The sequence below is a fragment of the Blennius ocellaris genome (genome assembly GCF_963422515.1).
Source record: "Blennius ocellaris genome assembly, chromosome: 13".
Classification (NCBI taxonomy): Eukaryota; Metazoa; Chordata; class Actinopteri; order Blenniiformes; family Blenniidae; genus Blennius; species Blennius ocellaris.
Genome location: NC_137662.1, coordinates 20396030 through 20420104, shown reverse-complemented (window position 1 = coordinate 20420104; position 24075 = coordinate 20396030). Strand labels below are relative to the sequence as shown.

Sequence of the window (24075 nt, the reverse complement as noted above, 5' to 3'; positions counted from 1 at the left end):
AAAGAAACTATTAAGTGACATTTCTACACTTTTTTGCGCTCTCTCTCTCAAGCTCTGCCAGCTGCTGTCTTACCTGTGCGATTGCCAGGTGCGCCGCAGGGTCGAGGCTGTGATTGGCTTCTCTGACAACTTCGTGGGTCGGTTACAGGAGAACCAGCGGTTTCGCTACAACCAGGTTATGGAAGCGCTCAACATGTCAGCCGCCCTCACTGCTCGCAAAACCAAGGAGTTCAGACTTCCTCCAAAGGAGCAGGTTAATTTGGGGATTGAGTCATTTTCCATCCTTTGAAATGAAAATGAATGTGATACCACCCATGTTAGTTATAGAGAATCTCTAGGTGGTTGGCATTTGTTACACTATTGTCTGTTTTTTTTTTTTTTGGTTTAAAAGATTAATATGCTGCTGAGCTTCAGAGAGGAAGAACAACGGGACGAGTGTCCATGTCCAGAGGAAATTCAACGTCTCCTGCAAGACTTTCATCATCTCCTCGAAACACACTGCGGTTGGAGCACCCCTTATCTTTCACTGATTGATTAATTTTCATTCAGGAAAGAAACTCTGAGAATGTAGTTAATTTAAGTTGGGAAATCTTATCTGACTCTGCCGTCATTGTGCAGGCGTTGAATCGGACTGTGACTCAGAGGCTGAAGAGGTCGGTGAAATGTCTGTCAAAGAGCGACTTCTCAGTCTCATGGCAAGAGTTGTTGGGCTTCATAAGACACCCACAGATGAAAAGGATTGCAGATCACAGAATCCCAGTAAGTGCAGGTTGTTTGTTAAATTCGGGAGAGACTTTACAGACTACATTTGCATTCCTTTGCTTGTGTGATTTACTTAAGTGACTATCATTGTGAGGTATAAACCTGACGAATATAAATTGCATTGCTTTGCGCTCGTGATATATATATATATATTCCTGTTGAACGATTCCCCGCAATCTATGAAAAAAATATTGAACTGGAAGTGTCACATCTGACAGAAAGAAAATATGTGATTTTCCTGTTCTGATTATATCACATATGTCCCCTACCTTCCCAGAGTCCCTCAAAACACTGATTTCTGAAACGATGGTGCGCTGGGCTCAGGAGGAAGAGATACAGGACCCAGAGCTTGTTGCTGCCATCTTCTCGTTGTTGCACCGACAGTATCAGGGCCTCGGTGGGCAAATGGGGGGATCCCTCTGCAAGGCCTACACAATAAGCCCATCTTCAGTGGAGGACACCATGGCCCTCTTGACGTCCCTGGGACAAATCCGCTCACTCCTCAGTGTCTGCATGGGCAAAGAAGAAGAGAGGCTAATGATCAGTAGACTGGGGTAAGAACAGATTTTTGTGGGATACTTAGAAACGTGTGCAGATTGAGAATTGCAACTTTATTTTGTGATTGAATATTTCAAATCTGCAAGACAAATTCAGTGTAAAGAAACTATTGCAAGTGATTTCATTTACAATCTAACCTCTTGAAAAGTGTTTCATGTGAATTTATAGTTGCTGTTTGCCCTACAATGTATAGTTTTATACAGCTACAGATTATATGACATAAATCACAGTATAACAGTCCTGCTTTATTCTAAATTAAGAAACACACAATAAACTTACTTGTTATAACGAATGGCAATCTGGATTAAATTAAATAGTGATTGATGATAAGGCTACATGTTATATACAAGTTCAGAACTGCAGAGTCAATTTCCACACTTACAAAAACAAAAATGTCATTAATCGGTAGCCAAATAATAACTGACATTCAGCACAATATAGTAAACATATATGTGTTTAAATTGACTATTTTTAGTTAAGTAGTAACCAATGAGAAGAAAAAGTTAACAAATATGACACGTTGCAGAATGAAGAGTTTGCAGATGCATGTTGAAGGCGATATAAAGAAATGTTCTTAGTGTCTTCTTTCTTCTTCGTCATATTCAGAGACATAATGAACAATAAAGTTTTCTACCAACACCCTGACCTAATGAGGGCTTTGGGTATGCATGAGACGGTGATGGAAGTGATGGTAAATGTTCTCGGAGAAAAGGAATCAAAGGTAAAAATATATATAATTACATTTGTTGTGATATGATCTGAAATTTATGTCAAATCTAGTTGCAAAACAGTTATAATACTCCAAATAATGCAAGGCTTTTTGTTTCATGTGCATTAATTAAGCTTACACTATGCTGTTCCTTTACACCGCCACCTAAAATTCCCCTCATAGGAGATCACCTTTCCCAGAATGGTGGCCAGCTGCTGTCGATTCCTGTGTTACTTTTGCCGCATCAGCCGTCACAATCAGGGAGCCTTGTTCGACCACCTCAGCTACTTACTGGAAAACGGCAGTGTTGGACTTGGTGAATCACGTCACTTCATTTGCTTTGTGTTTTTATTGCCAGAAATGTTGTGAGATTTGAAGTGTTGCTACAAATGCGGATTACATTTAAATTTTCCACAGAAGAGTTGTATTGAATTATGCAGGTATGTCATGTGGAGCAGCCAAAATTGACTGTGGAACTCAATGTTGTGGATATTATGTTTTAAAGTGGAAAGCAGATCAAAGCTTGGAAAAGGTTGCTTTGTATATGCCAGATGAGTCCAAAATACTTACTGAGATCAAACCTGCACTTAACTGGATTCTACCTCTGAGTTTTAACACTTTCTGGAACTTTGGCTTTGCTACAAAACAAGGCTAATTAAGGAGAAATCTTATTACCGAGTTCTTTCTTCTGATTTCTGCTGGAAGTGCAGAATATTCACCTCTTGTGAGACGTTCTTCTGTTTGTCACTGTGGGCGGGAAAACACTGGACACCCCTGACAGACACCTTGCGCAGGTGTTTGCATGCTGTCAATAAAAGAAAATAATAAACCTGATATTCTGTGTACTATTAGATGGTATTGAAATTGCTTTCTGTTTGTGTCCTCCAGCTTCCCCGTCCATGCGTGGGGCCACTCCTCTGGATGTGGCAGCAGCCTCTGTCATGGATAATAACGAACTGGCCTTAGCTCTGAGGGAATCTGACCTGCAGAAGGTGAGCTGTCCAACGTAGTCCAAGCACATATGTTTGCTTTTGCGTTGCGGTTATGTTTCGTTTTCTCTTTATTTCACTTTTGCTTAGTCGCTGAGGTTACTAAACTTGAATTCTTGTTTATGACAGCTGAATTAAATATAGTTTGATCATTTTTCACTTTTTGAATGGTCTGTTCTCTCCAAGTTGGTCACTGATGTTGGCTCAGCTTTTCAAAAAGACACAATGCTAACCATGTTTGCTGCAAGAAGATAAATATCTTGCATTTATCATCTCTCATTTCTGTGTGAGCCAAGTTTCTCATAATTTGTAATCAACCATCCAGGTGGTTCAGTACCTCGCAGGATGTGGTCTGCAGAGCTGTTCGATACTGGTTTCAAAAGGCTACACTGATTTTGGGTGGAACCCTGTGGAGGGGGAGCGTTACCTGGATTTTCTACGTTTTGCTGTCTTCTGCAATGGTAACATTTTAATCATATACTTGGATACATGTTTGATTAGAGGTCTTTTTTCACGTTGCTTCAAATTGCTACAGAAAATCATCAGTCTTGCATGTTTGTAGACATCAAGCTTTACATATCAGTTCTGTATGTTTTTGGTTATACGTGAACTGTTCAGGGTATTTATTCCTTCTTCCTATAGACTCTAGTCTCCTACAGAAAAGCTATAGCTGTAATTGCTTTATTGATTTAACTTACTCGAGCGGTGTCCAGAGGTCATCTGTTCAAGTCGTCCTTGAGGGCGTTGACAACTTTGTCAAATGACATTGCCTTCCTGGAACACATACCTCTGAGTAAATAAGACGACACCAATTTTCTTTAGCCTTTGAGTTGTACTCGCATTGTTTTCAGTGAAGCTCCTCTCAAATGTCTGATTCTGCCACAGCTTCTTCTCCCATAGTGGGGTTTTTTTTTTGTGTGTGTGTGTGTGTTTTTTTTTTAATCTTGTGTGAACTCCTTCAACACAGGTGAGAGTGTGGAGGAGAATGCTTATGTGGTGTTGAGGTTGTTGATTCGTCGGCCCGAGTGTTTTGGCCCCGCTCTGCAAGGTGATGGAGGAAATGGTCTCCTCGCAGCCATGGAGGAAGCAATCAACATGTTGGAAGACCCTTCTATAGATGGACCCTGCGCCACCAACCAATCCAACACGGCACTGTCAGTATAAGATGCGTGTGCATGAATTGAACTCTTTGGAACAGAGTTTTTGTCATTTTGAATGAATTGCATGAAAACCTCTGACACTTGACACTGAATTGGTTGGCCTCTGCAGGGTTAATCAGTTTCTAAGTCCTTGATTTTACTTGGCTCATGGCAAGATTTGAATTGTTTCCTGTAACAGAGATGTCATTCAGGACAATGCCGATGACCCCATTCACATGGGTCACGCCATCATGACCTTCTACTCAGCCCTTATTGACTTGCTGGGCCGCTGCGCTCCAGAGATGCACGTGAGTATTTTTGCAGCCTTCAGTTGCCCTTTCCAGTCAATAGCCAGTGATAGCTTGAACAATATGGAGAAAGTAGCTGAAATGGAGAAAGTTTTCAACTGATGTTATGATCTGATGGTCATTGTATCCCTTCACACTCGTCCTCACAATTGCAATTTCAGTACCATTGTTGTTGTGGCTGTGCAATTCAGTCATGGGTGCAGTCATGATGGCAAGCTGAGGATGTAACTGAGAATCAATATAAGAAAAGAAAGATGTGTAAGATCAGGAGTGTCAAACTTGAGACCCGTGGGCCAAAACGTGCAGGAGGCTCTTTTATGGCCAAACCACCAAGCCAATTGTAAAGATGTAACAGAAAACATTATTTTCTTGGACATTTCACTGTATTTTGCACCAGAAGGTATCATTAATCTTAGCTTCATGTTGCGATTGTAGTAATTTTAGTTAGTACTTGGTTTTTGTTCAAATAGAAACATTTCATTCACTCTGCCACAACAAAGACGAAGTTACATTTGAAGGTTATTGTGCCAAAATTTTACCAGTCCAGCTCACTCAAGATGAGATTGGGCTTTATGTTCCCACTGAATTAAAATGTGTTTGACACCCCTGCTTTAGTTGGTTTGAACATTGTAGGGGTTTAATGGAAGGCAACATGCTGAACCTTGATGTTCACCAGACAATAACGTTCAGCTAAGATCAGGAAAATGACGCTCATCCTATTAACATCAACGTAATGTAGTAAATCTAAAATATATACTTGCAGTTTGTTTGAATATATCCATGTATAAATCAATCTACACATAAAGCCACCAGTAAAGCTTTGCATAGGTTTGTCAAAGGTATGAAATTATAAGCTTCCTTTTAATATTAATTTTCATTTCTACATTTTTTTTTGTTTAATAACATACTATATTGACTGATGACATACTGTGCAACACAGTGAAATAGTTGTTTTTCCAAGTTGTAAGTTGCCAGCCAGTAAGTTTTTCTTCTGTATTTGTTGTTCAGTTGATTCACGGAGGCAAAGGAGAAGCCATCCGTGTCAGGGAAATCCTGAGGTCCCTCATCTCTATTCAGGATCTAGTTGGAGTCATCAGCATCTCCTTTCAAATCCCTTCAGTGTCTCAAGGTTAAATGTTTTTCACTTCAGTCATTTCGGTCGGTGTTAAGACATTTCCCTATGTGGGTATTAATTATTCATGCGACATAACGTTGCACAATCTGCTTGAAGCATCCACAGCCACATACAGAGCCCATCAGAGATCACCACAAGACATAGTTAACATGTGCTATAGAAAATATGTTAACATATTCTTTCTTTTGAACCGTTTGTCCAGATGGTCTGTTGGTGGCGCCGGACTTATCCAAGGTTTTCTGTCCTGACCATAAAGCAGCTATGGTTCTGTTCTTGGATCGAGTTTACGGCCTCGAAAGCCAGAGTTTCTTTCTCCACCTTCTAGAAATTGGCTTCCTGCCCGACCTTCAGACAGCCGTCTCTCTTGACACTGTGAGTTGAGAAGCTTTCATTTTGTTCTCTTGATCAGCTACTTCAGAGATTTCGGAATAAGGCTGCAGGAGTGACGGGTGACTTAGGAAGTGATGAAAGCTGTATTTAGTCGCCACTGGTGAACATGACTTGACTGTTCAACTGCTACTCCTACTTAAGACCCACTCGCCGCAATTCAACCAAATCCTTTATGTGTGCGGTCAGGTATTTTGAAAAAATGTTTCATTGTGGTTCCTGCCTCTTTTTTCACTCAGTTAATTAGACTTTTTGTAAGTACAGTGTCTTTCCCTTTCATTGCAGGCTGACTTAGGATCTACGGATATGGCTTTGGCCCTCAACAGATACTTGTGTGCAGCCGTCCTTCCCTTGCTGAGCAAATGCTCAGATCTCTTTCTTGGTTTAGAGGATCACAACTCGCTGGTTGACTGTCTCGTTCAGGCAATCTACCGGCTTTCGAGGGCTCTCAGTCTGACCAAGGCCCAGAGAGACACTACCGAAGATTGTTTGTTGGCTGTATGCAGGTACGGTCTTTTACCAATCAAATGTAAAATCTCTATTTTCTCAGTGATCAGATGAGAAGAAACCCTTTACTATACTGGATTATGTTGCTACAGTTAGTACATTTATAATAATTAAAAAAAAATCTTTTTACAAGAAACTATTTTAATTTTTTATGTGACATTCAACCTGCATATGTGCCTGGTGTACTTGAACAAGCACAGTTCCATCCTCCCTTAAGTATTGACATTATAGTCTATTTGGCAATATAGCAAAATCACTAAGAGTATATGTTTTCAATGCCAGCAAAAAAAAAAAACATCATTATGCAAATGATATATTAGAAAATGCAGTACTTTCATCAAAATGGGACCAAATCCAAGATGTAATAGAATAAAAAGATCCCTGCTCTGAATTAATGCATAATTCCCCCTTTAGCTGTCAGTTGTCTATCAAGTAAAATCCACTGTCATGTTGCTGTGTTGAAAAATGATTTTGAGACTAAAATAAAACCGACTTACAAATTCTTCCTCATTAGTGCACTCTTAGTGTTTCTCATTATAGTTAATGAATCCCCCCCCCCCATTCAAGTATAATTTCCTCATAAGTCAACAGATTAATTAGCATCATGCCCATGGAATTGTTTGTCATTCTCCTGAAATGTAATAATCACTCAGACCATGATTCATCCTGTGCGTGTCTGTGGTTGTGGATGTTGCTGCTCATGTGACTATTTCTGCACGCGCTGGTGTCCTCAGTAAACTGCAGCCGTCCATGATGCAGCCTCTCCTTCGACGGCTTGTTTTTGACGTCCCGCATCTCACAGAACACAGCAAAATGCCACTGAAGGTAGCCGCACAAATTTCAGTCTACTGATATATTAGAAAATGTCAATATACAAAGCCAAAATGATTTATTTTGTTGACGGACCAGCTCTTGACCAGCCACTTCGAGCAGAAGTGGAAGTACTACTTCCAGGCGGTGGGTCAGGACGACCACGAATTGGCCTCCGAAGAGGAACTCCATCTGTCGAGAAAGTTGTTTTGGGGGTTGTTCAATGCCTTGGTGAAAAAGGTAAATCGTAAGGAATACTTGCGTTAGTCATACAATCATATTAAAACCATTTTAGAGGAGAAAACTTTATTTTAGTTGTTGCAATGTATGTAAAAGTATGTATGTAGGTCGACACTGTAAAGTTAGACAGAAATTTGATCTATTGTGTGAACGCGACTGGGGAAAATATTCACAATTATATAAGAAAAACTTGGGGCCATAAAAATATGGCATTTATCAAATCGGAGGGATTTTAGTGTTGTGGTGTTTGGTAAACAAGTAGAAAGCTTCAATAAGGTTTTCCAAAGTGCCTCAATGGTTTTACAAAGATATTTAGCATGTTTATTCTAGCAGGAATCCTTTCATTGCTTTATCTTGTATTTCCTTCTTCCACTCGTCGAGTCTATTTCAGGAGAAATGGCAAAATGCATTTGTGATGTTCTCCCGTCCTGTGCTCTGAGAGCCAGAGTGGATTGCAGGACGGTTTAACAGACTTGAGATAAAAGTGTTAATTTTTCATACCCTGGTATGAAACCTCCCTCTCTTAAACAGCCTGGCTTGAGATATGGGAGATATAATCAATAACAGAATCTTCTTTGTACAGTTATTTATACAAATATTTCTGAGACATTTACCTGATTGATTCTGCAGAGTAAAACTGAAAAATGTGTGTTAGGTCTTTTCAGACGCTCTCAGCGTTTGACAGAATTATTTCAGTTTCAGTGTCTGTTATTTAGTCACACAGTATATCACTCCTCATGTTTTACGTAAGATGGAAACATTTGCATCTCTGAAAGAAAATGTTAGATATAGCAACAAAACGCCCTATTTTGCTGTCGTCGAGTTTCTTAAAAAAAAAAACCAAAAAAACATGAAACAACAAAAGTTTTCTCAACCTAATTGTTAAAATTACTGTGACATTTTCATTTGATAAAGTATAATTTGATGGTTGCTAGAACCTGGTGCTCAAACAAATGCCTGCCAATTAGTCATCTTCATTAATACAATTCTGTTTAGTATTTGTTGAAATGTTTTTGTTTTCCGCAAAGTAAACTAATTTACACGTTACTAATTTACATTTAAATTAACCGATGTCAGGGTTTAATAGCATTTTGTTGGAAAATTGTTTGTCATGGGATGAGAGTCCTGCCACTTGACAAAAGTTGTTTTTCGGGGTTATGGGTGCAATATATCTGCACCGATCTGAAAATTTTAGTCTGATCAATTTCTTGAAGCCCAACTTTTTTTTTATTATTTTAGATTTTCTGGATGTTGACAGGCAGTATCAACATAATTTTTTTTTCCTACAATTGAATTCTTCTCAAGCTTACTGTCTACTATGCTCCATTTTGTCCCTTCTTTCTTCTACCTCTCTGAAGCCCTACAGTCCTCCGCTATTTAAGCTGTGTGTGCAGTGTTTGGCTGCAGTTGCAAAGGCTCTGCCTCCCAATCACACGGACCCAAGCTGCTTGTCTCAAATGGAGAGGGTAACCTCCGTCGACACGGATGGACACTTTGACCCCCAACCTGTGGATACTTCAGAGTAAGCCACATATTAAGAATATTTGATTATGTCTGATTTGACATTATTTGCCCAAACCTTTTTTGTGTGTTTGTTTTATAGTGGGCAGCATCTAATAGAGGCGTTGCTCAGGTTTAAGCATTTCTTTTTTCTGCACTAGAGTGTCGGTGCCAGAGCGACTGGAGTTTGTTGTGAGCAAGTATGCAGAGCATACTCATGAGAAGTGGTCACTAAACAAGGTAGTTTCACAATAGTTAGTTTTTAAATGTACTTGGTTTATAAAATGCCTCCTGGCTTAGTAAATGTGTTTTCTTTGACGTTTGACACACAATTTGCCTGGAAGTTTGGCGATTGAAGCCTCTTGTATGCCAGTTTTGGCTCACGGACCTTATGTTCAAAGTCCCTGGTCTAAAATAACATTTTGTTGACTTATTGATGTCTATATAATACCCAACACATAACCGATTGTGAATGTGGTTATTTCTGCTAGTTTGCCTCTGGCTGGGTTCACGGAGAGCAGCTGTGTGAAAACACCAAGGTTCACCCGTTACTGAAGCCATACAGAGCTTTGGCGGAGAAGGTAGAGTGAAAAGTCCATTTCTATGCTGTGTGTACAGATGTACTTCAGTAACGAAAGCAGTGAACTGACATATCCCAGAGGTGCCTGCATACCGAATGTGTTGTGTGCAATATAAAAAATTAAAACACCGTGGTTTGTAGTTTTTGAATTATGACTCCATTTCTTTCATTATTAATCTCGCTGTATTGAGTGTACAACAACTTCGGTATGAAGTTTTCCGGCAAAAATATCAAGTTCACAGTCGTGCTGCTCCTCTGCTGTCCTTTGATGACTCATTACGTGCAGTTTCACATGAGTGCTTCTATGAAACTCTGACTTTTCCAGGAGAAGGAGGCATACCGCTGGGTCATCAAAGAGACAATAAAGGCGATGCTGGCCTTTGGATGGACTATAGAGAGGACCAAAGAAGGAGATGCATTTGGCATACACACTTGTACGCACCGGGTCTCTCAGTCTGGACAGGTATATGTACTCAAAGGCCGTAATCACATAGCTTATGGTCACCAGTTTTGTATTTACTACCTTAACATATCAAGTGGAACAAATTAGTTTTCTGTCCTAGCTGTCTTTTGAAGGAGCATCAACCTTTAGCCCAAAACCTATGGACACGAGCAGCATCACGTTATCATGGGACCAGTGTGTACGTATAGCCATGCATTTTCCTTTTTAACAAAAACCTTGACGACAATGTAGCACCAAAATAAAGAAGCAGCAATACAAGTTTGATTTAATGTTTGGCTGTGGTGCTTTTGTATTGTGCAGTTCCCAAGAAAAACACAAATATTCCATTTAAACTGCTGAAATTGATGCGATTTATTCCCATGCTCTTTTTCGTAGGCAATGGCTGAACAGTTGTCTGAGAACTATCACAATGCTTGGGCTAAGACAAAGAAATTGGAGCTTGAAAGTAAAGGTATCGTAAAGAAAATGACTGCTTCCTGCTCTCTTTGCTCTGAAATTTTAAGTGCATTTGACCCCTTTACGGCTCTCAGGAGGAGGCGGCCACTCAATCCTTGTACCCTATGATACTCTGACCACCAAGGAGAAGTCCAAATTCAGAGAGAGAGCCCAGGATGTCCTGAAGTTTTTTCAGCTCAATGGGTTCACTGTGTGGAGGTGAGACAATGACTTGTGTGAGTGACATTCTGCAATGGTGTTGCTGTTGGAAAACTTTTAGCAAGCACTATAGAAAGCAGACCTCAGCGTTACATATTTTCATACCAGAATCGGATATATACTGAACAAAAATATAAACGCAACACTTTTGTTTTTGCTCCCATTTTTCATGAGCTGAACTCAAAGATGTAAAACACAAAAGACCTATTTCTCAAATATTGTTCACAAATCTGAGAAGAAATTCACTATCTTCATTTACACTGACCCACATATACAGCTGGTTCAGAGCTGCTATGAGTATGCCAAACCCATAGGGGGCAGTGTAGCAGGAAGTATGAAGCCATGATAGCCAATCAGAATCCTGGAAAAAAAAAAACCAGAATGTCATGCAATGTGACATAAATATCTGCCTACCTGCCTTTAGATGCAAACAGAGACAAGGATTTTATCCAGATCTCCACTGTGGCTGGAGTTTTCAGGAATCATCGTTTGTGGTGAGTCGTAGCTATATTTATGTGTAAATGTGCGGCCCAAATGCACAGAAATATCATATTTTCAGACACCCAGGTACGTGTAAATGTGGCCTCAAAGTGGCCTTTTATTGTGGCCACATGAAGGCACACCTGTGCAATATTGACCTGTCTAATCAGCTCCTTGATATGACGCACCTGTGAGGTGGAATGGATCATCTCAGCAAAGGAGAAGTGAAAAATAAAAAAATGGGAGCAGAAACAAAAGTGTTTATAGTTTTGTTCAGTGTAGATCACATATACTGAAGATAATGGTTTTGTTTCCTCTTTGTTTTCTTGCAACATTGCATAAATATTCTTGAAATGGAATGTTTTAAATCAAAGTTGACTTTCTTTTTGGATGAAACATCAAAAAAAAAAAAAAAAATTTATCCTGTTTGTTTTCATTCTAAAGAGATCGGAAGACATTGGAAATGGACTTTCCGGCAATTTCCAACTGCTTTGGTTACACTCTCCTTCAGCGGCTGCTGTTTCACACTGAGGAGGCACAAGAGCACTTGCTAAAACTGGGTAAAAAAAAAAAAAAAAAAAAATATATATATATATATATATATATAGGTGGGAAGAAATTATTAAAAACAAAAAATTTTACTTTAACCATCTTTGCTCACACACGCCATCAATGCTGTAAGGTGTGGAACATCCCTGAATCTTCTCAGATCATTTTCTGAATAACAAACATTCAGCAGGTCTGCCTCGGGCTACTTTTGATTTATACCATGACAGGATGGTGCACATCAAGTCTCAGTATATGAACCTGTTATCGAGCAGATTATATGTACTTTATTTGTATAATTCATAATATTAGGACGGTTGCTATTATTGTGTGCAAATCGCTTTATTGTGGTTTTCCCAGAAGTGATGCAAGCTCGAGGACAGAGCCCTAAAGGAGAAACGATGCCTGAACAGCAACCAATAATATTCTTCTACAAGGTTTGTCTCTGCTTCACATTTACATTGTTCACCTTGTGAAAAAAAAATACTGACCCCCTCCCACTCAATTGAATTCTTGCATTGACTTGTTCCCAATTTACTCGAGCTTTTTATTTTTCCATTTATGCCACCTAATTAGTTTTGTTTCATAGTTGCCACTGGCAACCTGGCTCACTAAAGCGTATTGTCACAACGTAATTTATTTAACCATTTTGAAAATCCATGTGGGCGTGTCAATTGCCATCAGCACATTGATTAAAGCTTCCCACACTGCTATACAATAGAGCACGTAACAAAAAGGGTATATTTTTTTGTTAATAGGAACCTCTCCCTCATGAGTCGTGTCAAGTCAGTCGAGACCGTGAATAGTTCTACCTCACATCATTGTACCCGATGACTCCTGCTCCCACATCTGCTTCTGGTTGGCTATTCATCGGCGACGGTGCTTTATATGTGTTTGATGCAGTATTTTGGAGCATCTCTGTTTCATTTTAGTTTCTGCATCACAAGGCTTGTAATACAGAAACTAAAATAATACAATACCAATACTCTGATCAATAACTTAATATGTTCATAGAAGAAAGATTAAAAAAAAACTGTGAAGCGAACCTTATTTTAAATTATGACATCAAGCCACTGACTTCTTTGTCTCCTTCATCTGCATCTTTATCCCACAGTTGAAGTGAACAACACAGACGCTTTCTCAAAATTGGCACCTGCGAGTGTGTGGGATATATTATATAAGCTTGATATGTCAGTTTGTTAGAATTGAGTACAAATAGCCTCGTGTAAAGCTTTGAGTGAGTCTAACGAAGGTAACATTCTGATAGCAACTGAGGCTCCGTTTACACAACAACGTTTCAAATACAAAAGTTTTCACGTTAATGTGTCGGAAAACCTTTGCGTTTGGACGGCAACATTTTGAAAATGATTCAAACGGTAATATCAGGGATGCTGAAAGCATTATGTGACGAAAGCTCCTTCTCGCCACACAGAACAGTGCGTTGCAAAAATGTGAGCCTCTTTCAACTGTATTTCTACGTTGTTTTGGCCCACTTAATACTGGTTCTTTTTAAGAAATGAAATGTGTCTCCACACATGATCCCCAGCCCTGTTTGCACTGAGACGGGGCATTTTAAAAAAGTTTCACCTTGGTAGCCATTTTTAAAAATTCCATATGGCCCCAAAGTGCCATATCGACTGATGTTTATATATAATGTTATGATATATGGTTATATATTTGAGATCATTTTTTTTTTTCTTTGTCAGTAAGTGAGAAATGTATTAATTCAAAGAAGCTGTGATATATGGAGACATGTATATGCAGTGACCAGCACCTATCAACTCCATTCAACAGGTGATCCTCCCTCTTTTGGAACAATACATGAAAAGCCACCATCCGTACTTCCTGTCTGCTTCTATTTGCTCAACGTATAACATAAGCCATGCCTCCAAAAAAGAGAAGGAGATGGTTGCCTGGTATGTCTTACACCTAACAAAACTCTGTTTATATGTTGGTCTTCATTGTTAATGAGATGACGTGCCTTTTTTTTTTTTTTTTCATTTCAGAAGCTATATGTATTTGTTTTTCAATTTACTGTCAATCTGGTACTTTTCTGTCCTGTAATATATTTTCCCATTTTTTTCCCCTCTTCATTCTTTCTACTATCTGCTCCCATCCAGCCTCTTTTTTAAGCTTGCAGCACTGGCGAGGCACAGAATCTCACTGTTTGGTAAGGCTGCTGTGAGAAAGCGCATGTATTTATTTCATACTTTTTTTTTTTTTTTGGCTCATTTGCATGGGTTGTGTTGTGGTTGTCAATATTTCGGTAATTCAGATCCCTGTCTCCATTTCATGGACTCGTGAATGGTTTTGCAGCTTGATTAAATATGTATGTGCATTCACGCTCGTAGTTTGTGTTTCATCAGGGAACGAAGCTTCATCAGTCGCAAGCTGCCTCGACGTTCTGGCTCGGGCTCTGGACGCCAGGTAGCTAGATGGCACTCCTGTCACACTCCGCTGAAATCGATCTTGCTGTGCCTGCAGTCACATCAGAGTCATACCACCATGTCTAAGGATGAGATGACTGGTGTAATTGAGCTACTGATGCTATCTAATTGTGGCTGATATCACTTTTACTCCCTAAGGACAATACCTCTGAAGCATGACGATGGTACTATTTAGGCCTCGCTGAGATTGATGCCATTTAGACATGTCTGATGGACAGATTAGCGACTGATTTGGTCAATTTAAATGGTCCGTTTCTGCCAGCTGAACAAATTGCAAATGTGGAACTTTTAATGTTCGGATTATGTACACTTCACATTTCCTATTATTGTTGTTCCTTTCCTAAGTTCAAATTAAAATGTATCCTTTTTTTTTTTTTTTTTTTTAATATTGTCTTCGTAGGGCCTTGGTGAAATCGGCTTCAGAGTCTACACACTCCCTGCTGAACTCGTTTTTTGAGGCCTCTGCATCGGATTTGGAGATGACTGTGGAAAAGCTCTCAGATACATTGGTCTCTGTACCTCAGAGCAGAGGTCAGCTGGCGAGAGGAGCTGCCAAAGTTCTCAGCTACACAACCTCCGTCCTCCTCCCGACACTCACCTCTCTTTTCCGTCATCTTGGCAACCATGATTATGGAACGGACCTCCTGGGTAAGACCTACCTTTACAAGGTCACGTTCCTTTTTAAAAAAAAAAAAAGGCACCGACAAATGTATTATAATGAAATTCTCACCTTTCGTCATCTGCATTTTCAAGAGCCCAATTCGCTTCTACTGAACAGCTGGTTTCAAACACGTGTAATCATTTGGGCATATCCTTGTCTCAACTGCTTACCCTCCACATCTTTGAAATCGGCTCTCATTAAGTGTCTCAGTCATGGTCACAGAACAGTAAGAGCGTAACTCAAACTAATATTGTAATGTTCTATGAATCACTCCTGCCTAAATCAGCAGGCATCCGGCTTAGCCATCTCTCTGTGATTAAACAGAATCAGCTTCTGTGCTCGGTGTCATTGGCTGTATATGAAATGAAAGCTTGTGGGATTGTATCTGAAATCATGACCTTGTCTTTTCAGTCGACGGTATCCAGATGTCTTGCTACAGGATCTTGAACAGCCTCTACTCTCTTGGAACCAATGGCAAAATCATCATGGAAGGGTACATTGGCGTTATGAGTAATTCTCTCAAGCTGTCTATTTATGTGTACTTTTTGGTAGGAAAATGTCACATTTCAGTGACTGTGTGCTATGTTTTATATCTGGCTTCTCACATGCAGAATAGGTCCTATATTCAGTAATAAATCTGGAAGTATAATTGCAGATATGTTAAAGAATAACTGTTGCAGCGTTTAGAGTTTATTGTACAGTGATTTATCATGTTGTATGATGAATTAACTGATACCATTAAGCAGATCAGAATACATAAAACATTTCCATCTCTATGTAATGGTAAAATAAACATGAAATCATAAGAAAAAAAAAGTTTACATTCAAGTTTTTTTTTGTTTAGTGTATGAGCAAGATAACTTGCATTCTTACCCAGAAGTCTATTCCTACAAATCTACATCATTGCTATGCACATGTGTTAGCACTGTATTTCTAACACTGTAGTTCTGTGCAGGCAGAGGTCATCAGCAGGAGCTTGTCTGGCAGCGCTGAGTGCTTGTTTTCCCGTATGCTTCCTGGAGCCTCTTCTAAACCCAAACAATCCCCACTCCATCTACAATAGCATGAGTGCTGTTGAGGCGAGAGGTAAGAAAGGAACACACTGCATACATAAACAGTTTTCACATTTCTGTCCTGCCCTGCTGGTAAGGCTCTCGCCTCTGTCAGACCAGGGCCTTCCACACCAGGTGGAAGACATGTGTCCTCTGCTGCCGTCTCTGGAAAGTTCACTGAGGGAGGTGGAGGAGCTGGCGAGTGCCGGCGCCGGAGCTCGCCAGACTCTTTACATCCATGTCACGGAGGTCACCCTGCCGATGCTGTGCAGCTACATTTCCCATTGGTGGCGCTGGGGCCCAGAGGGCCAGCCAGACAACCCAATCTGCACCTCTGTCATTCCTCAACATGCCAGTGACCTACTTGGACACGTTCTCCGCATCATCCACAACCACGTGGGATCAAGCCAGGGAGATTGGATGAAACAGCTGGCAGGTACTCTGGCTGTGCTGCGCTGGCCACTTGGATCTATTTCTCAATTCATTATGCATGATGCGGGGTACTAACAGCTGTCATTCATGTGTCAGTTTTTTCTCAGCCGGTCATCGGCAAAGTGCACGCTGAGCTGTTAAAGAGCCACTTTCTGCCTCTCATGGGGAAGTTGAGGAAGAGGACAGTGTGTGTGCTGCAGGAGGAGGAGCGAATGAAGGCAGATGGGACCTTCAGCTCTGAAGCAGAACTGCAGATACAGGAGAGGTTTGCTGTCCTGGTTCGAGACCTCTACGCCTTCTATCCCCTCCTCATCCCGTTTGTGGATTCTCATCGGTGAGGCTTTCCCAGAGGAGCTGGCATATAGAAAGGCGAATTGAATGTCGGACATCAAAAGCTTGAAACGTGTTGATACTGATATGATCCCTTACTTTGTTTGCCTTTTGGTAACGCCACATTTACAACATATTGCTGCTTGCATTCAACTTCTTTTAAATGTAGGATTTTTTGGAGACTTGAAAAGAGACGCATTGCAGAGTGTAGTTATTCCAGTTGTGACCTCAGGCGTATGCTTTTACGTTGCCTGTTAGCTTTACAGGAGTAAATTCTGTGATGTTGATGTGTTTTGTTCTGTCTTGTCACAGAGCCAGATGGCTGAAAGAGCTGAACCCCGAGGCTGAGCAGCTGTTCAGCATGGTGGCAGAGGTCTTTATATTCTGGGCCAAATCTCATGTGAGAGTGACATGTATTTATTTTTAAGTTATTCTACTCATGGTAATGTCGTGCAAATTAATATCATTTTTGCTCATTTTTGAATAATTTTGAATGTTGTTTCCCCCCCCCCCTCTCTCCCCCACAACAGAATTTCAAATGGGAGGAGCAGAACTATGTGGTCCAAAATGAAATTAACAATTTGGCTTTTTTGGTCAATAATGGCAACATGTCCAAGGTTTGCCATAGTTATAATTTCAACCCCAGAGAATCGAATCACTGCAACTCTTTACAACTTGTATATGATTAATAGTTCTATTAATAAGTCTGTCCAACACTCAGGTAAGAAATGAGAGAAGGACAAAAAGGAAGGGGGATCGTTATTCTGCACACACTTCTCTCATCGTGGCTGCAGTGAAGAGACTGGTCCCTGTGGGCCTCAGCAATTGTTTTCCGAGTGACCAGAGCCTCATTGAGCTGGCGAAGAACGGCTTTGCTCAGGTCAGGTTGAAACATGAAAAGTGGAAACATTTAAATTTCCCTTTGTCTTAAAATTGTTTTGGCAGTGATATATGACATGTGTGCATGGCAGTGCACTTGTTTGATCTCATTAAACTCAATTTAATCTGGATTTGTTTTCCACAGAAAAACACTGAAGATGAGATTCAAGACCATATTTCCGAATGTCTAAGGCACATTCAGAGTCAGGTAAAGACCGTCAATGTATTATAGTGGTATATACATTTGCATTTGATATAGTTTAATACTTTCTTTGAAATCTAAGGCCAGCTCAGCAATACATTATTTGTATTTCTTTGACAAGTGAATCATGTCTTCACTACATGAATTGTATTCGTTAGCAAAAGTTGCTTGAAAATGACAAAAAAACAAGCAAACTGCTGGGATTTTTTTTCCTGTTTTGGACTATCCTTTGGAAACAACTGGATATCTTTTCCACACTTGGCAGACATTCTGCATATTCATTCACATGCTTGAGTACATGCAACTTTTAATTTGGGCAACAAGCGTCTGGTAAATTGAATTGGAAAATGTTGTCGGAGCCGGTTAAAACCAAAGCCGTCTTTCTAATAATCTCAGTGACTCGTTGTTCACTGGAGACATGAATATGACATACTCGTTGCGCTGCACCAAATATGCAGGCAGTGTTTCTGTGTTCATAAGCCAGTGATAAATATGTTTATTCATAAGTCGGTGGTGAACAATACTGCTTTGTTATTAGCTTAAACTTTTCAAACTTCAAAATTTGATTCTGTTTGGCTTAGACTTTCAGATGATTTAATGAATGGTTGCTCTTTGTTTTGTTTTTTTTTTGTTTTTTTCTGATAAACCTCCAAAAGTAAATCTGTATTGATTTCCATTATGTAATTAAAATAAAAGAGAGAGAGAAAATAACTTTTAGGGAAAACAAAAGTCGTAACAGACTTCATTCACTAATGCTCTTTATGAGCTCAACTTCTTTTTGTGGGTTTGTCTGTGTTGTCTCTAAATGTATTCATCATTAGTGTTTTGTCATTGAGTTGCAGAGTTTTTCAGGAGGTGTCTGCATTGGTTTTTAATTGAATGGTTTGAATAGCAGCACCCTGGAACAAATTAAATGGCTGTACCATTGTTTGTGCTTTTTTTGTTCATTACAGCAGGCAACAAACGACTTGAGGCAGGGGAGCCTTTCTGCACGTCTATCCCAGCATGAGACCGTCAGCGATGCACAAAGGCGTGTGGGCAGGATTCTGGAAATAGCTCGAGTCCTTTATTACCTAGACCAGGTGAGCTTTTCCCTTCAGCGAAAGATCACCTCTGATTTAAATGTCATTTGACTATTTGGCTTGATATCTATAAAGTGGGGTGACATATATCCATTATCCACAATCAATAGATTCGTTATACTTTAGTCATCAGTCCCCAGATAGCAGTGAAGAAAAGCAACTTTTTCATATTTCAGCAAAGATCATTATCTGTTTTTGTCTTTACCTTGTTTGTTTCTGCGCTACAAAACTACACTATATTTAGAATTTTAGAGGATAATGTTATACACTCATTTGGTACTTCATTCTGCTTTTATATTGCAGCAAAAAGCAAAAATATTGATAATGTTATAATAAATGACCAGATTGTTTTTCTTTTTGTGATCCTTGCCTATTGCTGCCTTATACCACTTAGTTTTTGAGCTTCCCATGCTTTGGAGAATTCAATATATTGGGGCAGCTGTGGTTCAGTTAGTAGGGTGTTTCAGGTATAATTCCCCATATCCACATGTTGAAGTGTCCTTGAGCAAGACACTGAACCCAAAATTGCTCCCAATAGATAGATCCATTTGTATATGAATGTGATTAACAGTCACTTTCAGGGCCGCTCAAGTGCAATATAAGTGAAATGCATTTCTGATATTTCTGACAATTACTATATTATTACTTTGGTTTGGAATTTAGGTGGAGTACCCGCACAGAAGTAAAAAGCCAGCGTGGCACAAGGTCTTATCTAAACAGAGGAAACGTGCTGTGGTGGCCTGCCTCAGGATGACTCCCCTCTACAACCTACCCAGGTAAAACGAGGATACCTTCCTCTCAAATGTTAACTTAATAGCTTATTCAACAGAAGTCTGGCACGAAGATTAAAATATGTAATTGGAGAGCATGCACTTTTAAAAAGTCTGTTGGACGGCTGGCGTGAGCACATGTTCACTGACTGATCACAATTTTGACATGAAGACTAGAAAGACGAGAAGGAAAATGATGAAATGAAGCGTAATCGTCATGTTATTTTTGACTGGTAGTGCATTGAAGTTATTTTTATCTGCAGATTCCTTCCAAATGAGCCAAATGAGCCAAATAACCCCAATTATTTCTCACATTTTCAAATTTAGTTTCTTTTGCTGTTGCTGTTTTGTGAAGATTAGAAAAAAACCAAATAATAAATATCATTCCTGAACTGGACCCATTGCTATATTGTGGTGTGCAAATGGAGGCTCCGCCCTGTACACCAAACACTGCTGTGATAAAGAGGGAATGTACATTTTAATTAGGCTTCATGTCCCAACACAGCCAAGTCCCACCCAGAGGGAAGAGTTGTTGGCATGTGAAAACCCTCTGCACACATGTGGTCCGGTGGTGATATAGAAACCATTTTTGTTTGTTTTCTGTGAAATATAATTGTAATTCACCTCTTGACTCTCTTGTGGCTATAATAACCATAACCTTGAAAAGGCACAGGAACCTTCCATGAGAAAACAATAATGGGTCCAATCACTTTTCATATTTGCTGCTTTTCAATCTCAAATTAGCATTTAAAGAAATGCAGAAAAGACAAATGCAACACTCTTATTCCTTCACACTCTCTATGCAGGCACCGGGCCATCAACCTTTTCCTCCAAGGCTACAATAAATCCTGGATATTAGCTGAGGACCACGGCTTCGAGGAGATGCTTGTAGAAGATTTAGCTGTGAGTTACCGAACATGACTGTCAGCAAGAGCTGACGTATGCAATGAATTCAGTAACTTAAGAGTGTGCCTTGTTTTTGAATCATTATCCGATAAGCAATTACACACAATATGAAATAGAGCTTGAGTTGTCTTGACTGTGACTCAAAATGTGGACTTATAATTTTACTTAGACAAATTTAAACGGGCACCATTTCTTTTGTGTATATGCATTTTCAGATGTTTAACCTTCTGTAAAAAAAAAAATATATATATATATATAATCTAGTGAGATGCATGGCTGGTGAAGCTGAATCAGATTTACACATCTATAAACCCAACAGAGTAGATATTCACCATTTGATCGGCGGCTGTTAACAGGTTATGTTTCATATCTCATATACATATTTTTTTATTCATATTAATACTTCTTTAATTCCAGAGGTAAATTGTTGTGCTCTTCAACTGTTGTCAAGCAACATTTATTTCATGGGCCACTGAAGTATTTCTTATTTAAATCTCAATATGTACTGTTTCTTTTTCAACCTTATTATCAAATTTGATATGGATTGGTCAGTGTTCCTATGATTATGCTGTGTGAGAACCAGATCTCTCTGTCCATACATTGATGTGTCATTTTACAGATTGGGCTTTTGTCTTGTTTTATGTGAAACAGAACTCCTGAGAATATATTTTATGTTCAGTGTGCACTTAAAGGGTGCCACACACTGTTGGTGACTATTGTGTGCAGTGTGTCGCCTTTATTCAGCCACCTGCAGTGTGTGTGACATAATTGAAGGGCACATGTTAGTTGCTTCTCTCTCTTCCCCGGATTGCAGAAGGGAGGAATGATTGAGCTGTGTGGAGGCGACAAAGAGGAAGAAAAGGAGGTGCAAGAGGGGGCCAAACCAATCGATCCCCTCCTACAACTTATTACACTCTTCAGTCGAAGCGCTCTGACAGACAGCAGGTGTGTGTGTGTGTGTGTGTGTTCATTATAAGATGATGCCACATTGTAAAAATTCCAGTTTGCTTCTAGTAGTGGTCAAAGCCATTATAGAGGTATGATTGTAGGCACTTTTAGCATCTGAGACCATTGTTCACTTAAAGCTTGGAGCCTGTAATATGTTTTTCGGAATCGAAACTCATTCCACCCCGCAGGAATAATAACTAGTTCAAGGGGTCTGTATTTTTCTCCTTTAGTTTTAGGCTGTGCTTACGCAACACAAGGGTTTTTAATTTGTCAGCTTGATTATACAGCATCCTTTGGTGAGTCATTTTCAGTCTCATTCAGCTTTTTGCAAAAATGTAACAAATTATCCTTAAAGTATTCCTGTATACGACCCAGCTACCCACAGGGCAGCCATGTTCTTGCAAGAACTCTGAGAAAAATTGTTACCTTAAATGACCACTTTACTGATAGGTGTTTGTAGTTTGGGGATATATACAGGTTGAATTCATGTGGCTACTCTGAACCACAGTAGACAGTTACTGCACTGTGGTAGTGGTGTTGAACACATTTTAGTTCATGGGCCACATAGAGCTTAATTTAATCTTGAGTGGGCCGGACTGGTAAAATCGTGCCATAATAACCTTTAAATATAAACTTTAAAGTTTTTTCATGTTGTGTGCAAAGAGTCTTTATTTTGAAAAAGTCTATTTCTCAAATCGGAAGAATTGGTACCCAAAATAACTGCAAACATAATTCCAGTTTTAAAAATGCAAAATATGGTGTAATGTTCAAATAAACATTTAGAATTGTTGCATTTTGCGGCCTTTTGTATGGCATGTTTTTATAAACTCATCCTGACAGCATGGATCTGAAGCTACTGCTAGTTTGGTTTCACTTTTATGGCAGCATCACCGATATCTCAGCTCGGGCCTCAGTGTTTCATTGTGTGCGCGATTCTGAAGAATAAAGCTGTGTTAAAACTTCTTTTTTTTGTAATTTTCACATTTTGTTTGGTGGGTTCGTGAGCTGCGGGGAAGTATCTGCTGATATATAATGAAGTCATGCAGAATCTTGGGGCACTCGATTCAGAGGTCTGCTTTCATTGACTTGTCTTGTTAAATTCACCTGCTTTTTAAATGTTTGTGCTGCATTCAACATTATAATCATGGGGTTCGTATTTGCCTTCATTTCTCATATGTATTTACTAATGTCTTGACATGCAGTAATCTCATTTATTTTCCCCATTCACAGTAATGGGAATGACTCCCTCTACGAGTCTTATGCTGCTATCATGGCCAAGGTGACCTGTCAGATTTGGATATTCTGAATTTATTGCACAGAATTCACTTATAGACTCGTGAAAATTGTGGCATTTGTCTGAATTGGTCTATATATCATTTCTAATGTTTGCTTGGCCGTTTCAGAGCTGCTGCAGCGAGGATGATGATGACGAAGAACAAGAGGCGCAAAGCTTTGAAGTAAGTACTTTGAAAATATAAGCCAAATTTTTCATCCGGCAGCATTAAGGTCTTTCTTTGTCATCCATTCTGCTTCAAATAGGTTAATCACTATTTATAATCATAGTCTTTATTAAAAAAGTTTTTTTGTTGAACAGGAAAAGGAAATGGAGAAACAGAAGTTGCTGTACCAGCAAGCCAGGCTGCATTGTCGTGGAGCCTCTGAGATGGTTCTGCAAACCATCAGCGCCAGCAAAGGTAGGAAAGGATTTAACTGACAGATTCTGACATTCGGTAGTGTGCTGCAGAAAGAGAAAAAAACATCTCTTCTGATAAACTTGAATCGGATTTCAATATTTTTTGCCATCGACTGTGAGTGAAGGAACAGTCTGAGAAAGTATTTTCTCTTCTGGCTGTGTGTTATTTTCCATAGAGTACCAGCTAATTATTTCTCTGGAAAGAAAAGCTGTGGTCAAAGGAAAAAAAAAAAATTTGGCATGTGGTGAGGCTGAAGCATTATTATCATTATTATTGTTATTATTATTGCTAATTCATTGAAATCCCACATTATTCACGAAGCATTGCTCCTCCGTGCAGCCAAACCTGTTGGTTTCTGCTAATGGTGCTAATAAAATGTTTTAATGTGCAGTTATATACAGATATATTTCTTCTTATAGGCCTAACCTTTGCTGAATACTGAGCAAATATAATACAAGATGCTTTGTGGGCCAGTCAAGTTGTTGTGTGGTGATGTGTGATTTTGAGATATTGTAACCGTTCAGGTAGATTAGTAGATGCATGTACATTTCTTTTAAATGTGCTTCGTCCAGAAGCACCATTTCAAATAACAGCTGTGTGACTTTTCAGGCACCATAAGCTCCATGATTTCCCCAACGCTGAAGCTTGGTATTGCTATTCTAAATGGAGGAAACGCTACTGTTCAGCAGGTACAATACTGCACCATCATACATTTTCTACTCTGTAGTCTTCCAAGATGCTAAAAGTCATAGCAATTATAATCTGTTCTGGCTAGAGTATTTATTGCATGATATTCTACTCATCCTATCACTAGTTGAGTATTTGTTTATTTTTGCTGTCAGTAGATCAACAGCTGTAGTATTTTTTTTGTTTTAATGCTCTGACCTGGTTTTCTGGTCATAAAG

The 24075-nt window shown here is 39.4% G+C and overlaps 1 protein-coding gene across 1 annotated transcript in view; it reads left to right on the top strand.

Moving 5' to 3' along the window:
• Nucleotides 1-24075, top strand: part of LOC308138369 (ryanodine receptor 2-like) — a gene marked incomplete at both ends in the record, with an annotated part of 61502 nt that overhangs the window by 21074 nt on the left and 16353 nt on the right. Inside the window, 43 exons of the mRNA XM_080507453.1 lie at nucleotides 53-253; nucleotides 392-503; nucleotides 619-759; nucleotides 1040-1316; nucleotides 1927-2041; nucleotides 2213-2345; nucleotides 2918-3021; nucleotides 3344-3479; nucleotides 3986-4172; nucleotides 4357-4465; nucleotides 5474-5594; nucleotides 5803-5972; nucleotides 6273-6493; nucleotides 7229-7319; nucleotides 7404-7544; nucleotides 8903-9066; nucleotides 9206-9284; nucleotides 9536-9625; nucleotides 9950-10087; nucleotides 10188-10265; nucleotides 10463-10538; nucleotides 10618-10741; nucleotides 11666-11781; nucleotides 12128-12204; nucleotides 13562-13683; nucleotides 13888-13937; nucleotides 14134-14194; nucleotides 14615-14862; nucleotides 15287-15368; nucleotides 15831-15961; nucleotides 16043-16363; nucleotides 16456-16693; nucleotides 17002-17089; nucleotides 17220-17306; nucleotides 17411-17569; nucleotides 18724-18852; nucleotides 19516-19628; nucleotides 20429-20525; nucleotides 21343-21473; nucleotides 22707-22755; nucleotides 22880-22933; nucleotides 23071-23170; nucleotides 23780-23859. Coding sequence (XP_080363579.1) covers nucleotides 53-253; nucleotides 392-503; nucleotides 619-759; nucleotides 1040-1316; nucleotides 1927-2041; nucleotides 2213-2345; nucleotides 2918-3021; nucleotides 3344-3479; nucleotides 3986-4172; nucleotides 4357-4465; nucleotides 5474-5594; nucleotides 5803-5972; nucleotides 6273-6493; nucleotides 7229-7319; nucleotides 7404-7544; nucleotides 8903-9066; nucleotides 9206-9284; nucleotides 9536-9625; nucleotides 9950-10087; nucleotides 10188-10265; nucleotides 10463-10538; nucleotides 10618-10741; nucleotides 11666-11781; nucleotides 12128-12204; nucleotides 13562-13683; nucleotides 13888-13937; nucleotides 14134-14194; nucleotides 14615-14862; nucleotides 15287-15368; nucleotides 15831-15961; nucleotides 16043-16363; nucleotides 16456-16693; nucleotides 17002-17089; nucleotides 17220-17306; nucleotides 17411-17569; nucleotides 18724-18852; nucleotides 19516-19628; nucleotides 20429-20525; nucleotides 21343-21473; nucleotides 22707-22755; nucleotides 22880-22933; nucleotides 23071-23170; nucleotides 23780-23859 — 5541 coding nt within the window. The remainder of the gene's footprint in view (nucleotides 1-52; nucleotides 254-391; nucleotides 504-618; nucleotides 760-1039; nucleotides 1317-1926; nucleotides 2042-2212; nucleotides 2346-2917; nucleotides 3022-3343; nucleotides 3480-3985; nucleotides 4173-4356; nucleotides 4466-5473; nucleotides 5595-5802; nucleotides 5973-6272; nucleotides 6494-7228; nucleotides 7320-7403; nucleotides 7545-8902; nucleotides 9067-9205; nucleotides 9285-9535; nucleotides 9626-9949; nucleotides 10088-10187; nucleotides 10266-10462; nucleotides 10539-10617; nucleotides 10742-11665; nucleotides 11782-12127; nucleotides 12205-13561; nucleotides 13684-13887; nucleotides 13938-14133; nucleotides 14195-14614; nucleotides 14863-15286; nucleotides 15369-15830; nucleotides 15962-16042; nucleotides 16364-16455; nucleotides 16694-17001; nucleotides 17090-17219; nucleotides 17307-17410; nucleotides 17570-18723; nucleotides 18853-19515; nucleotides 19629-20428; nucleotides 20526-21342; nucleotides 21474-22706; nucleotides 22756-22879; nucleotides 22934-23070; nucleotides 23171-23779; nucleotides 23860-24075) is intronic.